The sequence below is a fragment of the Pelodiscus sinensis genome, chromosome 16 (genome assembly GCF_052426305.1).
Source record: "Pelodiscus sinensis isolate ZL-2025 chromosome 16, ASM5242630v1, whole genome shotgun sequence".
Lineage (NCBI taxonomy): Eukaryota > Metazoa > Chordata > Testudines > Trionychidae > Pelodiscus > Pelodiscus sinensis.
In genome coordinates this window covers 10,803,739-10,820,820 of record NC_143067.1, presented here as the reverse complement: position 1 = coordinate 10,820,820, position 17,082 = coordinate 10,803,739, and the positions used below count along the sequence as shown (strand labels likewise).

Here is a 17,082-nt window from a genome sequence, read left to right as displayed (position 1 = left end):
CCCCTCCACCATCGCCAATGGGGCGGAAGCATAAAAATCTAATAGCCCAGGCCCTTTAAGTTCTGGTGTATGAGGGGAATGTGGAGTGTCTCTCTCCTTCTCAGTCAGGAGCTACATCAGTGAGGGGTTTTCCCCCCCCCTTCTCACTTGTGTGTGGCCCCAACTCATTTTTCAGTGGGTCAGCGACCCACAATCCAAATAAGGTTCCCCACCCCTGTTAAACCAAAGATCTATTCAAGCTAGCCTGGATCGGTCCTGACTGCTTCTGTGCTTCCAAAACCCAAAGACAAACAATTGTTCTGCATTAATGGTCTGAAACATTCCAGCTACGTGTCTGCAGGTTTTGTGGCCATTATTGGAGTGACCTGGTTTTGATTTATTTCAAAATGTAGTAAACAACAATTGCCATTCTTGCAGAACAAAACCCAACCATCAAAACCCTCCATGGGAAGTGCTTTTAAAAAGCAATGAAGGGAAAGCGATCAGCATAGGAACGCTGCTCCAAATTCAGTTCTGGAGTTAGGAGGAGCAAGTCTCGTGAACTTCAGTGGGACACGTGCCTGCCTATTCCAGAGCTTCAAAGACCTGATTTTAAACAATATATAACTAGATGAGATCAGCTGCCTGAAGGCATTGGCATAGGAACTCAGTCTCAAGGTCATTGGTTCAAATCCCGCACAGGTCTAGGTAATTGAGAGTTGCTGAAAAAGCAAAGGAAGGATACCACCTAGGAGAACGAGTTTTGGGTCTGTATGGTTCCTACTTGTCATGGGGCTTCTTTGCTACCGGTTCTCCCAATGAGAACCTTCCTCAGGGACATAGTCAAATGGATTTTTACTCTGGTATGAACTCAAACAGCTCGGTACCTCTGCTGTCATGCTCAGAGCTGCTGACAGGCTTTGCCAATGTCAGGGAGAGGGAAGAGCCTTATGCAGCCAGCCCGCGGTGTGGCCTGGATACCTACCTCAGCACCACCCAGACCATGCCGTGAGAGTCTCTGGCAGAGATTTAAAGGGCCCAGAGCCCCGGATACTTTTAAAATCGCCAGGCCCCAGGGAGCTACCCCCTTTACCACTGGCCCCCTCGGCAGCTGTACACACATCCTGTGAATAAATACAGAAACTTTGTTTCCCCAATGCTGTCAAGTTTCATTCCTGAGCAGCAGCCCAGAGAAAATGAAGACTATTCGGCTTATTATTGTAAAGGGTCACTCTCCACAGAGTGAAACCACACTGAGGTACAGAAAAATACCTCTGACCTTGCAGCAGGGAAATCCAGAATAACTTGAATATGGGAACGGCCAGCCCTAAACTGAACCAAGGAGAGGCCTGATACTAACCTAATGCTCAGCTTGTTTTACAACCCAAGCAAGAGTAGTAATAGGCATAACTATAGCCAAAAGGTAGTTTACAACGAAGTCACACAATTGTGGTTAGATGGTTACTGTTTAACTTTCAGATCTGAGCACTACTACCCCCTTTCGTGAATTCCTGTGCAGGAACAGCACTAAGACCTTATTAATGCCATTTAATCATGGTGGCTGTTTTCAGACAGACATGACCTCTACACTTCTCCACAGCTCTGGTCTCATGAGCTGGTGTAACAACTACTACAAACAGTAGCAAACGCTCCCTGGCAGCACTCAGTGCAAACCTCTGAGTGGTGCACTCTTTCCTGCCTTGTTCCTTACGTGCAAAGGCATTATCATCACCACTAACATCCGATCCCAGGATACCATCTCAGCTCTCTAAAAACTCTAGACAGATCCTTACTAGCTTGGATTTGTCAGCTTTGCAAAGAAAAAAAAAACACCTTTCTGGTAAACATCACGTACCAGTCAACACACTCCTGCAGAGAGGATGGTGCAGTGCATCTGTTGACCAGCTGAGCTAGCGTAGATTCCATCCCAGGCCTAAGAGAATTCCTCCTTTCCTCTTGACAAAAGACCTAATCGTGGCAATGGTGAAGCACCCAGGCAGTTTTGTTAACATGAGTAACGTTAACCCCAGGTAGAGATTCCAAAGCCTTGGTCTAACTACTGCCATTGGAACCTTCTACCATTTGCTTCAGCAGGAGCAGAATTAAACCAGTATCGCCAAACACTCTGGAACATCTCCATTCCTTGTGTTCAAGTGTTTGTAGGACAAGGCTTTTGGACTGAGAGCTCCGAGACAGACTTTTGTGAGGAGAATGTGTAATGTGGATGACAGAGGAGGGATCACATGAGGTTTACCGGTTGCGTTCCCTCCCCCGGGGCATCTGGTATTGGTCACTGTCAGCAGACAGGATACCGAGCTACATGGACCTTTGGTCTGACCCAGTATGGCGGTTCTTATGTGAGGTACCATGCAAATCAATGGCACTGTATAAATGAGGGGTGTTAAAAATCATGTAATAAGGTCAGCTATGATCAGAGCCCGCCAGCCCCTGCCGACCCGGCTCTTGGGAAGGAGGTTTCACTGCTGCGGAGGTTGAATCTAACCAACACCATTAACCAATAAGCATCCACTTATCGGTTAAACCATTAGTCATTGACACTCTTACATCCCTAGTATGCCGGATATAAAAAAAACAAAACATAACATACTTTAAAAATTCTGGGTTAGAAAAGTCAAACATCTCACTTCGAAAGCTTTCTGGCAACCCACCTACAATTCCATTGGTGTCCCACATAGTGGCTCAAGTACACTGCAGAGCTCTCACTTAAGGGACACATACAGTGGCTTCCAACTTCTATCAAGTGATTTTGGTGTCCTCAAACCTGCACAAGACATGGTCCCCTGGCCAGAGGGGGATTTAGTCTAGAGATGTTCATAGTTTATTATGCAGATGAATGTGCTGGACTTCACTACTTTTCTTCTCAAAAAGCCGAGCCCACACCAAGGAAGAGACATGACTATGCAAGTCTTAGAACCTGCAGGGCACACACAACTGCTGCACTTTGACTGGAAACAGAAAAGTACCTGTAAACATTGCACAAAAATAGGGGCTGCAGGCTGCTAGGACAACGCGATGGGCTTCCATCTCAACAGCTTCAGCAACTATCACCACGTCACAGAGGAGCCGCTTGCTGGAAAACACCAGAGAAGACAACACGGTTTCAGAACATCTGGCCATGCAAAGGGTCCCCCGTAAATACACTTGGGGAAAAAAAATGAGCAGAGTTCCTACATCACAAGCAAGTTACCTGAATCATCTAGCAAGATCGGACAGCGAGCAAGTCCTAGTGGAAGGCTGAAGCACAAGGAGACACCCAGCCCCTATCAACACTGGTTTATGGAGCATATCCTGCTTCCATCCCCATCTGCAGAGATCCCTGCGTGGAATAGAACTGGACACATTCTTTTCCACAAAAGGAAGGATTTGGGAGGCTGTACATAAGGTCCTGAACCCCATAATTCAGACTGCCTCCATCTCACACCACAGAATGGCCTGGGAAAGGGACAAAAGAGCCTAACAGCTTAATCGAACACCCATATTTCCCCAGGGGCACAGCAGAAGGGGATGCCACAGCTTTAGTTTCTCCACAGCCTTTGGAGGGAGATGGGATGGAAAGGGAGAGAGTTCCTTCCTCACCCACATGCCACAACAGGCCTGGCAGAGAGAGAAGATTTGAGGCTACCATATGTGAACAATGAAGCATATTTTTCAGGTTTAAATAGGCACAAAAGGATCCTCAGGAGCATCACCACAAAGTGCACTCATTCATGGGAGTCTGCTAGTCACCTAGGTGACCAAGTTTAATGCACAAGTCAGCATGGGAGTTGGGAAGCCAAAAAACTTCTAAATTCTAGCCCTGGTTTTGCCACTCACTCAATGTGTGGCCTTGGGTAGGTTTTTCACAAATCTGTGCCCAGTTTTACCTCTCTCGCAGCTCTCTCCTTTAAGGATTAATTAACTGATTGCTCAATATTATTCAGGGTGGATAAAAACCAATGATTTTTTTACAATAAAAAAAACAGATTTTTTATTTCAAATTGGATTTTTAGGTCAATAAAATACTAAATTTCTCATTTAAAAATAAGTTGCAATTAAATCTCAGCACTAACATACTGTACCTAAACTTAAAGTCTCAAAAACGAATTAACGGCTCTAGTCTGTCCAGCCTAACTACTAGATCTTGCTTCCTGAAAGTTCTTGACTTTCAATTTCTGTTTCTCAGCAAACTAAGCAGCAGCATGTGCAAAGGAAGAGACAGGCTGGATAGGATAGTTTTTGTTCTGTGCTTATGTGATGGTGGACCTGGGCCACACATGCAGAGAAGGTAGTTAAGATATTGTCTTAAAGACAGAGACACAATATATAGGAAAGGATGGAGACAGCATAGAAAGGAACAGTGGAGTGGACTGGGAAGAAAATTGGAAGACATTATTCAGAATACACACAGCTTCCTATATTCCCCACACACTTTTGTCACAGAAAAACTGTTATGGCTTCTGGACCCTATCTGGGAATATTTTAAAAAAATTGTTCCCTGGAGAAAAAAGGAAAATGTGTCAAGTGTAAGCAGTGCAAGAAGATGCAGAGAGGCTCTGCAAGAATCAAACATCATAAGGAAAACTGCTTACTGGGAGAAAAATTATGTGGATGTAGACGTGGATATGACTGAGTGGATCAACTGGTTAGTAACTTAAATAATTGACTATGCAGTAATTCTCCATGCAATGCATCTTTCTTCTCTTTATGCCGGTTAATATAAGAGTAATTTGACAAGTAAATGCCCAAGCTGTTTGTTACGTTGGATGTTGCTAGAAAAAAAGAAGTTTATCTTCACTAATCCTTATGGCTCATTTAATTAGTTAACTAGGTTTAAAATCTATCACCCAAGTATACAATACAGAAAGCTGCAGTAAGTGAAATCTAGAACTGCCAGTTACCAGAGTCATTTTCTTATATTACATAATACATGCCTATTTTGAAACATCATGGCCACGTACCATAATGATGATGCCATAAATCTATTCCCTATTTTACTTCAGCATAATTCAGCTTTTCCAAGGAAACCCTATTCTATACTTATTTTCTTAAAAAACAGAAATGCCAGTGAGTTCAATGGAGCTTATTCCAAAATTAAGCACATTCTAAGCACAGTCTTTGCTCTTTTGGTAATTTGGAATCGGATCTGCACCTTTGCTGAAAAAATGTAAACGATTAACTGAACAATAGAATGAGAAGAACTAAGAAAAATGACTATTCAAAAGTATTTTTTGTTTCAGGAGCCCATTTAAGCGTAAGTCAACTATTAGTTGAGTCAACTATTAGTACTTTTGGCAGCTATGCTGCAATTAAACATATTTCAGACAACAAAGTGTTAGTAGCAAGGAAAAGATTTCATTCCTCCAGTAGGAAGGACAAGCAAATACAAACAAGACACCATAGATGAAAAGAGTACTAGGTTCATTTATGCCACAAATTCTCCTTTTCACATTGAAACAAGACAGGACTATGCAGCACTTTAAAGACTACCAGGATGGTTTATTAGGTGATGAGCTTTCGTGAGCCAGACCCACTTCCTCAGATCGTCTGGCCCACGAAAGCGCATCACCTAATAAACCATCCTGTTAGTCTTTAAAGTACTGCATAGTCCTGTCTTTTATTTCAGCAAGACCAGACTAACATGGCTACATCTCTATTACTATCCTTTTCACATTGGTAACAATAAACACCTTCACTGACGTGGTTGAATCCTTACTACCAGGCTGCATTTCACCTGGTAGAAAAGACTGTGGTGGAAGGTTTCCAGATACAGTGTATAAGAAATACAGAAGGGAAATTTGCCAGCTTGACGGGTGGAGCAATGTACACAACAATCCAGTAGTGTGTGCCTGGGTGACAACAGAAGATGGGATGCCTATCTTCCAAAAACAATAGATACACTGGGAAATGGCTACAACACAATATTTAAAAGTGGCGGCAGTTAACACTGTAATAAACCGTGAACAAAAATTCAACTGTCACCTGCGCAGTTTTGTGTCAGACAACACTGCAAACATGGCAAAGACGAGAAGATATTTGGAAGAAGAAATGAAAGGATGCTCCTTAATAATATGGCTACAGTGCCCATTTAATGCCCCTTTTAGCCTAAGAATTAAGTAGGTCATCTCCAGTAGCAAAAGAAAATGTTGTTCAAGTCACAAAATACTTCTGTAACAACCATTTTGCTTCCTGCTCTCTTCAGTGAAGCTGAGGATCCAAACTCATTCTCCCTCAAAGTATCTGATGGTATTCTGTGGTTGTTTTGATAAATGTATTAAAAACTGCCCTAGTCTCGTAAGATTTGTGGAGAAAATTGTGATTAAATAGATGGAGGTATCTCATCCAAAGTAACGAACGTTGGATTAAAGAGGAACGTAAGAATATGCACAGTATATGGAAAACTATTATTCATAGCCTTAAACTTCAGAGAAATTGCTGATGCTGTTGAAATTTGGAAGGCACTTTAAGAAACACTGAGAAAAAATACCTCACCAGAAAGTTAAACTACAGGTAGTAAAGAAGCAAATGGATCAAATACTAAACTCCGCCTTTTTTTCTTGTGGACATTTTTAACTCTGGATATAAAGGTAGATGCCTAACTTCTGAAGATAGTGATGCTGCCATGGCATGGACCTCTCAAAATCACTCCTCAATTATGCCAGTCAAAATAAATTTCAGGCTGGAGCAAAACCATATAATCTGTAAATGTTTACTGATGCTTTGAACAAAGCCACTCCCTTGAATTGGTGGGAATCATTAGCCAGGCATCTTGGAACAGAGTTCCTTCAGTGACAAAGCCAACTTTTCACAGCAGTAGCCTCCTCTGCACACACAGAGAGAACACGGTAATTGTTTGGTATTACAGGCAGTCCCCAGGTTACGTACAAGATACGGACTGTAGGTTTGTTCTTAAGTTGAATCTGTATGTAAGTCGGAACTGGCGTCCAGATTCAGCCGCTGCTGAAACTGACCAACGGCTGACTACAAGAAGACTAGGGAGACGCGGGCGGGGGACCGAGACGCACCGCGGTCCTGCCGCCCGGGTCCTCCGCGGCTTTGCTCCGCGTCTCCCTGGTCTGCTGGAGACCAGCAGACCAGGGAGACGGGGAGCAAAGCGGAGCAAAGCCGCGGAGCACGCCAGCAGCGGGACAGCCACGGCGCATCTGGGCTGTCCGCTGCCCACGTGCTCCGCGGCTTTGCTCCCCGTCTCCCCAGACCAGGGAGACGGGGAGCAAAGCCGCGGAGCACGCGGGCAGCGGACAGCCCAGACGTGCCGCGGATGTCCCGCTGCCGGCGTCCTCAGAGGCTTTGCTTCCCGTCTCCCTGGTCTGCTGATCTCCAGCAGACCAGGGAGACGGGCAGCAAACCCCGTTTGTAACTGCGGATCCAACAGAAGTCGGATCCGCGTAACTCAGGGACTGCCTGTATTCACACATCTAAGAAATAGACTGGGAGTTGAAAAAGCAGGAAAAAACTTACATTCTTGTTTCAGTCTGAGAATCAAAATGATAGAGTGGGGAAGAGGAGAGCTCACTGTAGTCATTTTAAGGACATTGTACGTTTAGTGTTCCAAGGACATGTCTGTTAAAGTTAATAAAATGTGAAAATTTAAAAAAGCATAAGGATAACTATCAACCAGCAACTCAACAGAATGCTGCATTTAAGATTTAATTTAATAAAGTACTGTTGTGTTTGTGTATGTAATTTAGTTCTTACTGTATTATATAGTATTTCCTAAATTAATAAAAATCAAGTTAGCTACAAAGTTATACAAAATATACCCACTTTAGATGATGTAAAATGCTGTAATGAGCTGTAAATTAACATGTTTTAGTGATCAGATTTACACCATTGTTTAAGAAATGTGAAGTACCAGTGAGCAACTTCATTTAAATCAATGATTTTTTTTCCTAGTGATTTAAATCATGATTTAAACCAATTATTTAAATCACTTTTATTTAAATTAATCCACCCTGGTATTATAAAAAAAATACATGAGCTTTATTTAAGCATCTAAATGCAGAATAAGAGTGTTCACAGAAGGTGATACACTAAGAAAAAAGATCAGGCTATAAATCCAACTGTCAGTGGTACATTCCACTTTATCTTCAATGTGGCATATTGCACTTTTGTTTTAGAAAACCCATATCAAACAAAAAACATACAGCCTCCTAACAAACTAGGTTTATCCCTTGCATTTTCTCAGACCTAATAAACCAACTCCCAAAACACTGAAGATTACAACTGGAAACATGCAGGAAAGACAAGCAGAAACATACAAGAGACGGTGTGTTTCATATTGAACTAGCTTTGATGGGATGCTTGTGATAGAGAGCTTTTATGAGAGCAAGATACAAGGCAGGTTTTGGAAACCATCCACTTCGGTCTACCAGAAAAGAATTCAGCTTAGTACCTCTCTAGGATAATAGCATCTAAAAAGTATTTCATGCAAATAAATTTTCAGTTTGCTTTGGGATTCATCTTCTGAATACAAAGAGGTTAAGGGTCTCACTACCCCCCCAGGAGTTTAAATCTAGACTTTCAATAAGGGATTACTAGATAAATGGGAATTAAATCAATGCTGTTCCAGGGAACCATATCACGGGCTGTCTGACAGTATTACTTCACAACTGCAGACTTCAAAATAGTGGCAGGAGCGGAGAAAAAGCAGTGCCAAGGAGCGTGCAATGATGCAGTCTGAAAAGCAGGTGCTTGAGGGCAGCTGTCACCTTGTACAGTCAACTGAGTAATGTACAGGCTCTAGCCAAACACAGAAATTAAGAGAGCGGCACTGGTAGGGTCCCCAGGGCACTTGAATTTTGGCAGGCTAAGCACTCAAGTCAGTCACAATAAAACACCTTTACTGGGTGATGCTTATGGATAACCAGTTAACCAATAGCCCAGCTGGGATGGAGCAGCCCCCCGCCCATGGTACTCTAGGCTCAGCCCAGCCTGGCTGGAAGGCACTCCCTCATCCACAGCATACAAGGTGGGGGCCTGCTCGAAGGTTAACCAGTTAAACCTAGCGTTTAACCAGTTAACTTTTAAACAATAATCAACATCCCTAGTCACATATAAATGAAAAAAGCCAAACGCCCACTAAATTTCAACTTGCTTCATGGGAAGATGGCAGTCTCCACGAAATAAACTCAGTGTCATCCATTAACACTGAATAGCTGACACATCCACAGGTATCTTTTAAATAACTTTAAAAAAAGTCTATTTAAAGTAACAATTCTCTCTCCCCATACACACTTGTTTCAGAATGATCTGCAGCTCCCTCTTTGAGCAGTGTGAAGTTTTTAAATTGGGCTGTGGGTGGTGTGGGGTTTTTTTTAACTTTGAAGTGCAAAGCTGCAATGGAGTGACAGGTAGTCAAAGAAAATGAATTCCACTTTAGCAATCCTTCAGCAGTAATTACACATAGGTGTCTTCATTTCTATTATTGGTCTTCAAGTTGTTTGCTCTGTTAAGTATATAGTTTCCATGAGGATTTGCTGTAAGGGTCAGGGATGTAAAATCCCATTTAATTGGTTAAAGGTATTATTTAACCAGTTAACCAATTAACAGGAGGGGGAGATGGAGCAGCACCGTGCCCACCACTGGGCTTAAGCGCCTCCCCACACAAACACCTCAGGCTGGAGTAGTCCCAGTAGTCAAGCTCAGTTGGAGTAGTCCCTGCCTGCAGAGCGCCCGGGCCCGCCATGAACAGAGGCTGCTCCAGAAAACCAGAGCAGCCCCTGGCCATGGTGGGTCCTGCTGTGGAACTGGAGCAGCCCCCTGCTCATGGCAAGCAAGGATCTGCTCCAGATCCTGCCAGTTAACCAGTTAAACATTCACAAGCCTAGTAAGGACCAGGAAACTTTAAACCAATTATTTTTTATAAACGGCAAATAATGCTCCAAAATGTTTTTGAGACAAAGCTGGCTTCTTTTTAACCAAGAGACAGGCAGGTGTGTGGGAGGGAATCGCAGTGTGCTATGCAGTGTCTATACTTTGGCTGCCTCTTCCTACGGTGCTGCTAACACCTTGTTGCATGATCGCCTTTTGCGCTGAACCTAACACAGAATATGATCTTTAAAGTGTCCCAAATGACTAGCGTGTGTCTGATAAACCACAAATGTCGCATGTTACATGGAAAAAGTACCTCCGCAATTCATTCATGACCTTGAATGCCTTTCCCATGTGAGAAGGATTGACTGTTACCGTGCGTTCGTCCTTTTCCTTAGCTTCAACTTCATCAGGTGACTGGGACCTCTGTTTGGTGCTGAAAATGAGGATAAAAGAGAAGGGAAAGTTTAGGCTTTTTCAGTGTTGTTGAATCAAGCCTAACTACAGTTTAAAGATAGCAATAATTTACATTCAGATAGCAGGCTCTGTCCGCAAGGACCCCCAATCCTTTACAGACTATGGGACAACTCCTGCAAACACTTGCACATGCAAACAGTACACGAGAGTTGCCTGGTTGTAGAGTCACTGACACTTTCTTCCTTGTTTCTAGGATCAGTGTCAGCATACGGAAAAGATCGCTGAAATGCAACGACCACTGCCTGGTTGGATGATCACAGCCAACTTGCCAAGAGCGGGGAGGGGAAGAAAGATAAACTAAGCTCTAAGGACAAATTCCAGTCTAAGGTCAGGTCCACAATACAGGGGAAGGTCGGCTTTAGGTATACAACTTCAGCTATGTAATAAACATAGCTGGAGTCGACGTACTTCAAGCTGAGCTTTGGTGCCGTCCTCGCAGCGGGAGGTCGACGGGAGAAATGTTGCCATCAACTTCTCTTACTCCTTGCAAGGTGCAGGAGTACCAGCATTAACAGGAGCACGCTCAGCTTTTAATTTAGCAGGTCTTTATTAGACCCGCTAAATCAAATGCCTGAAGATCAACCACCACAGCATGTCTTCCCACAAGTGGGGATGTGGCCTAAGGAGATGTTTACACTTCAAGCTGGGGGTGTGATTCCCAGCCTGAGGAGACATGCCCCTATGAGCTCTCATTGATTGAGTGCACTAGAAATAGCGCTTAACCACAGCAGTGCAAGTGGCAGGCAGGGCTAGCTGCCACAAGTATATGTCTATGATCTCTGACAAAACATATTTTGAGCCGCTAGGCCCTAGCTCCGTGGTCCCCAACCTGGTGCCCGCGGGCGCCATGGCGCCCGCCGGGCCCTTTACATGCACCCACGGAGCAATCTGGGCTGGCCCCGCCCCCAGGCGTGCGGCAGGTGCCAGCCCTGGGCGCATGGCCGGCCCCGGCCCTGGGTGCGCCGCACGTGGCCTGGCCCTGGCCCCCACGCGTGCCCTTGCCAGCCCTGGCACCGGCCTTGGCCCCGCCCCCGGGGGTGCCACGCGTGCCCTTGCCGGCCCTGGCCCCGCCCCCGGGGGCACCACACGGAACCTGGGCAGCCCCTGCCCGGGTTCGCAGCACATGCCGGTGCCGACCTCGGGCGTGCAGCTCATGCTTGGCCACGCCCCCAGTCAAGTGGCCTGTGAGCGGCCCCGCCCCCATACGCGCAGCGTGTGAGCGGCCCAGGCGCCCGGCAGCCCCAAAACGTTGGGGACCACTGCCCTAGCTCATGCCAGCATGGCTTGACTGTATTAGAACAAGGGCAGGTGTGTTGATCTGGGATGCACATCCCTAGCTCAAAGTGCAGACGTACTCTGGGGACGTGCTTCTCTCTCACGTGTGACCCCAACACAATATATGCCCACAAAAGTCTCTAACCAGAATTAAGTGCTGTATTAAGGTCAAGCTCGCTGACTCATCGGGAGAGGGGGAGCATAGCTTAAAGCTTGAGTGGCATTGATACTCAAACTGGTGGGGATGCAACAGCTAATACAAATCATTCTGTAACTCCGGTGCCGCTTTGCAAAGTGCTTGCTCTCACTAAGCAGGACTTGCTCACGGACAGTAACTAGGGTTGCCATCAGTCCAGGTTTTCCCGTGATCGTCCCTGTTAGAGGCAGCCATGCCAGGAAACCTGCAAGTCCTCCCAGGACATTAAAAAACTCCCCGTTTTTTCCACAGTTGTATAAGAATACATCACTCTGAGCCTGCTCAGACAGAAGCAGCATCTATGCCACAGACAGATGGCGCATCACACCAATGAGGGCAGGCGCAAGGCACAGACTCTCAGGGCTGAGGGTGAGGCAGTAGCAGTAGCAGCAAGGCTGGGGTGCTGCCTGGTTGGACTGCCTCTGGGCCAAACAGCATCAGGATCTGGAACTTGGGAGCCCAGTCTGTGGGGAGGAAAGGGGCTGGGTTTGGCTTGGGGACCCATGTGTCCCTACCTCAGAGCTGGGTAGCAGGGGCAGACCCTTCAGGTTGTCCCGTGCCCTGGCAGGATGGTGGGACAACTGGATTTCTGGCATAAATAGGTATGTCCTGGGGTTTAGAACCTCAAAGGTGCCAGTCCTAGCGGTAACACAAGTATATTAACTCCATGTAGCTACTGCAGTGAAGACAGTGGTGGAATGCATCTCACTGGGGTTCTGTATGTGTCCCATCAGACATTTTGTTTACCACTTCCCATGCCTGCAGTTGCTAGGTTCTGCTGGTTTTTATCTGTATACTTTCCCCCCCCCCCTTACCAGTATTAGAAAAGTGACATGTATGTAAAGCAAATGGCACATGAAGTAAGGTGCGTGTTGATTAGACACCACATTGTGAGCACTGTGCGCTCGCTCTGCATCCAGTCAGCACTGCTATGGACCAATTGGCACCCCTCCCTTAACTGTTGACTAGCTAGCCAGTAACATCACTGTTTGAAACTAAGGATGTTAAGGACTAGTCAAGTCGACTAGTCAATTCCCCCCTTCCTTGCTGTCAATATTAAATAGAGGCAGCAAAGGGGTGGGGAGAAGGGGATATTTAAAAGTGGCAGTGACTCACAGAGCCCGTAGCCTGGGCTCTGTGTGGTGCTGCCCCTTTGAAATGCCGCCTGGGCTCCGCATGGCATTTCAAAGCAGCAGCGCCACATGTAGCCCGGGATCAGCAGGACATCCCGCTGGCCCCAGGCTGCACGCAGAGGTCCAATTTTGAAATGCAATAGACTTCCTGCTGGGGCTCGACTAGTACATTAATTGTTATTTAACATCCTTATCTGAAACTCAAACATGAAGAACCCCAAAGTGAAAGCGATTTCACTTCCAAAGTTGAGATACATGTAGGAAATAAATGAACCCCACTGAGGTCCCATTGACAGTGCCAGGACCTAGATTTATCCCAAAATAGCGACAAGAGGATATTTAACATGCACACTGTTAATATTTTATGGTTATGGTGATATTAGTAATATTGCAAAAAAGGACCGATTTGCTTACAAAACTTTTGGAATGTGGACAGTATATTTACAATAGTGACACTGTCCATTAAAAACAATTGTCTGATTTTTTTTAAAAAGCTTATTGTTATAGAAATCTCCAAGCTTATCCACAGTGAATGATTATAGGTAAAAATATGTTTTGAGACTGCTTACTTTGAAAGTTTCACAGCTTTCTGCATTAAATCAATTCCATTGTTTTCCCTGTGTAATCAGTGCCAGATAATTTCACCTTACATCTGTCTGGGACAGAAAGTACGTCTTTTTTTTTTTTTTTTAAACCACAAAACCGGGGAAGGTTGTTCTAGAGCAGCCAGAGTACTTGAAAGTTCTCTAAAAGCCAACTGTCAAAAGAAAGCCTTGACTGTCAATCTTGCACCTATACTGGTGGGACTTCCTAATCCGGCACCCTCAGCACCTGACCAGTCCCAAAGGAGGGAGTTTGCCAGACCAAGGGAGGTCAGGCCTTGGGCTGTCCCCAGGCTCCCCTTTTGGCTGCTGGCCTGGCCAGTGCCCTGTCCCCAGCCTGCTGCCAGAGCTCCACTCCAGACTGCAGCTCCGCTCAGAGCAGTGGGGCTCCCTGCCCTTCGGATGGCGCATCCTGTAGGGGTTCTCTGCTTCCGGACAATGGCGACTCCACGACCCCAGCCATTCCATTGCAGCTGCCAGCGCTCCACGGCCGTGTCCAGTAGTGGCTTCTCGGCTCTGGCCGGCAACGGGGGCCAGTGGGGCTCACCGCCTGGCTGGCTGCCTGCTGCCAGAATAGCTGAGCTCCCAGCCGCTGGCAACCTCTGTGACTGGAGCTCTCCAGTCCAGCAACATCTGTGGTCAGGACCAGAGAGTCCCAGATAACAGAGGTTCAACCTGTATTAGCCGAAAATGTTCTGTGTATGAGAAGATGTAGGGCGGGGAGGAAACAGGTCTTTCCACCCCACTCACACTCAGTTTACTTTGTTAATCAGATAGCACTAGAGTAGGTATAGGTCACTGCAGTCTTCCTGACTATCCACCCTATACCAGGTACTGAAAAAGAGCATTTATCAGTACCAGAGCGTACCCACTGGACAGAACTGAACTAAGGGTTACAAAACGCTTTCATGGATTTCTTTCCTACAACAGTAAGAGAACTGTTATGCTCAAGAAATATTCTATGAGATTAGTGTATTAACAGAAGAAAACAAAGGGACTGAACTCTGAATAGTGCCACCTGTATTCCAAAACCACAACATTCCCTTCATTTGGGGTCCAGATTTACTTTTGAGGCAACTTTCTCCCTGACAGATCCGTACACTTGCAGAGCTATCTTTCTATTCTAGTGTTCAGAGTCGTCAACTTAGAGCCAGGAGTGGTGGGCTCTCGACCCACCTTTTCCACGCACACTGAGTGACCTTGAACTAGCAATTTAACTTCTCTTGGCCAGATCAGCAGCAGAGGAGTCCCCTGATATAGGCAAATCCTCAAGAGGTGTAAAGTCAATGTAGCCACTCTGTGCCACCTGCATCCTAGTGATTCTCAGCCAACAAAGCAATCCCTAGAGGTTTTTAGGCTGCTCTACATCCCATTAGATTAGGGATGTAAAATCCCTTTTAATTGGTTAACCAGTTAAACATATTGTTTGACTGGTTAACCCGTAGGCTGGGCTGCTCCAGCATCCCAGCTAAAGGTGAGGTTAACAGTTAACTATTCACATCCCTGCACCAGATGCCACATTATTTCTCAGCTCAGGGGTAGGAGAGTTTCATCACGTGCCCCTCTTGAATGTGATTTTGACTGGATGAAGAGGGCTCTCACAGTCCATGTGGTATGTAATCAGCACACACCTCACTTCCCATACCCTTGCTTTATGTGCAAGTGCGTGTCACTTTAGTAATACCGGGGGGGAGGAGGGGACGATGCAGATAGAAACCAGCGGAATCTGGTGACCCCATGCTTGGACAATGATAAACAAAACATCTCAGGGCCACACATAGTACCCTGATGGGTTGGCTGCAGGTTTCCCACCACTGCCCTAAGAGCTAAACTGTTCCCTTGGCGCATACAGGTACCTGAACAATGTAAAGGGTGAAATTCTGCTCCCACTGAAGTTGATGGGAGTTTTTGCAATGGAGTAGTTTGGACTTGCAAAGTTTTCAGCTGATCCTCCCTTATGGGGGGGGGGGGGGGAAGGGCATGTTTCTACACGCAGATGCCAAAGAACGGTCAAGAGCGTCAGCTCATTGAACCACTCAGCTTCTTAGGACACTAGGGGTGATGGCCCTACGGGTACTGCTTCCTGCTCCTCCACGCAGCATCTGTGACATTACAGCTCCAGCTGGGATCAAGAGGCAGTCCCTGTTAGATGCTGCTGCTGCTGCTGGCAAAACCACTCCACCCACAGAAGGGGGTTTTATGAAGCAGAGCTAAAGAGCAGTCAATCAATAATGACTGGAATAGGAGTCCCCATACATCTCCTGGAGGGGGAAGAAAGTGTGATGCCACAGAAGGAAGTTGGGAACCTGCAATGCCTCTGATCTGTCACTTATCCAAACACAGAGGAATTTCTGTGGCATCAGGGAAGGCACCATAGAGATGCAAGAGTTTAACCAGTTAACCAATAAGCTGATGCTCATCAGTCTGTTGAACTCAGCTAAGATCCTGCCTGCCAGCTGCACGCTCAGGTCAGGGGTGGGTGAGAGAACAGGCCCCAGGTGGGCTGGGATGGTGGCCTGGAGGGCACGGGAGGAAGAGAACAAGCCCCAGGCTGGGGGGGACGGGACAAGTTTGGGAGGGAAAGAACAAGACCCTGGCCCGCAGCTCCCTGCACATCCCCTGAAGGACCAAGGTAACACCGGGTAAGTCTGCTAATAATACACACAGAAGAGACTGATATAGAAAGAGAGATGGGCAGGGGGATGCAGATTTTTCTGAGGATTTGAAAATATTGCACAGAATTGGCAATTCTGCTCCTCTCCCCCATTTAAAAAATATCAAAGGAAAGGATTTTTTGTTTTTTTAAGGCAAGTATTATTTTCCCCTATTTTGTTAATGCATTTCTGGCATTCCCCATTACTACGAAATGGATACACAATATTTGGTCACATATGCCAGTGGTTCCCAATGTTTTTTATATCGGGACCAGCAAAGCCATTCACAAACGTTTGATGGATCAGTGACATTTTATTTGCATCTTCATTATGGAAAATAAAATACCAGTCTGCAAAAAGTTTGTGAATAGGTTTGCCTGTCCATGGTATAAAAAGCCCCAGCCCCCAATGCCAGCCTTAATTCCTAGAGCCCCTCACCTCTCCACTACCCACCCAGCACCAGCCACTGACCCAAGTCCCCTGCACCAACCCTTGCCTCTCCATGCCAGCCTCTCGCCCTCAGAGCTCCCTAGTGCCAGCCCCCCTTCCTCAAACGCCTCGGTGAGAGCCTCCTGTTTCCAGAGCCTCATTGCACCCAATCCTCCCAGGTCCCCCATGCTAGCCCAATCCTCCCAGGTCCCCCATGCTAGCCCCCAGTCCCCAATGCCAGCCCTGCCCCCCAACCCCCTCACTACTAGCCCCCCCCCACAGGCCTCCCCAGTGCCAACTCCCCATCCTGGATGTCACAGTGCCCCTCAATGTCAGCTCCCTGACCTTTTAGAACCCCCCGCCCATGCTTGCCTCGCCCCCGCTTACCTAGCCCTGCCGCTGCCTCCCAGCCGCCAGAGCACTTCCCCGCACGACAGGAGGGCTGCGCAGAGCCCACAGCATAGCAGGCCCTTGCTGAGCACCACTGCAACCAGGCCCCATGCGGTGGT

The 17,082-nt window shown here is 46.4% G+C and overlaps 1 protein-coding gene across 8 annotated transcripts in view; it reads right to left on the bottom strand.

Annotated features, from left to right (window-relative positions):
* The window catches only part of KLHL3 (kelch like family member 3), a 114,462-nt gene that overhangs the window by 54,214 nt on the left and 43,166 nt on the right, over positions 1-17,082 (bottom strand). For 2 of the 8 annotated variants that reach the window (XM_075900450.2, XM_075900452.2), the window contains exons 2-3: positions 10,183-10,243; positions 2,964-3,070 (exon numbers count right to left, since the gene is read on the bottom strand). In XM_075900450.2, coding sequence (XP_075756565.1) covers positions 2,964-3,070; positions 10,183-10,243 — 168 coding nt within the window. Of the gene's footprint in view, positions 1-2,963; positions 3,071-10,123; positions 10,244-17,082 lie in introns of those variants that run through there. The other 6 variants (XM_075900451.2, XM_075900449.2, XM_075900456.2 and 3 more) reach the window with 4 other exon arrangements.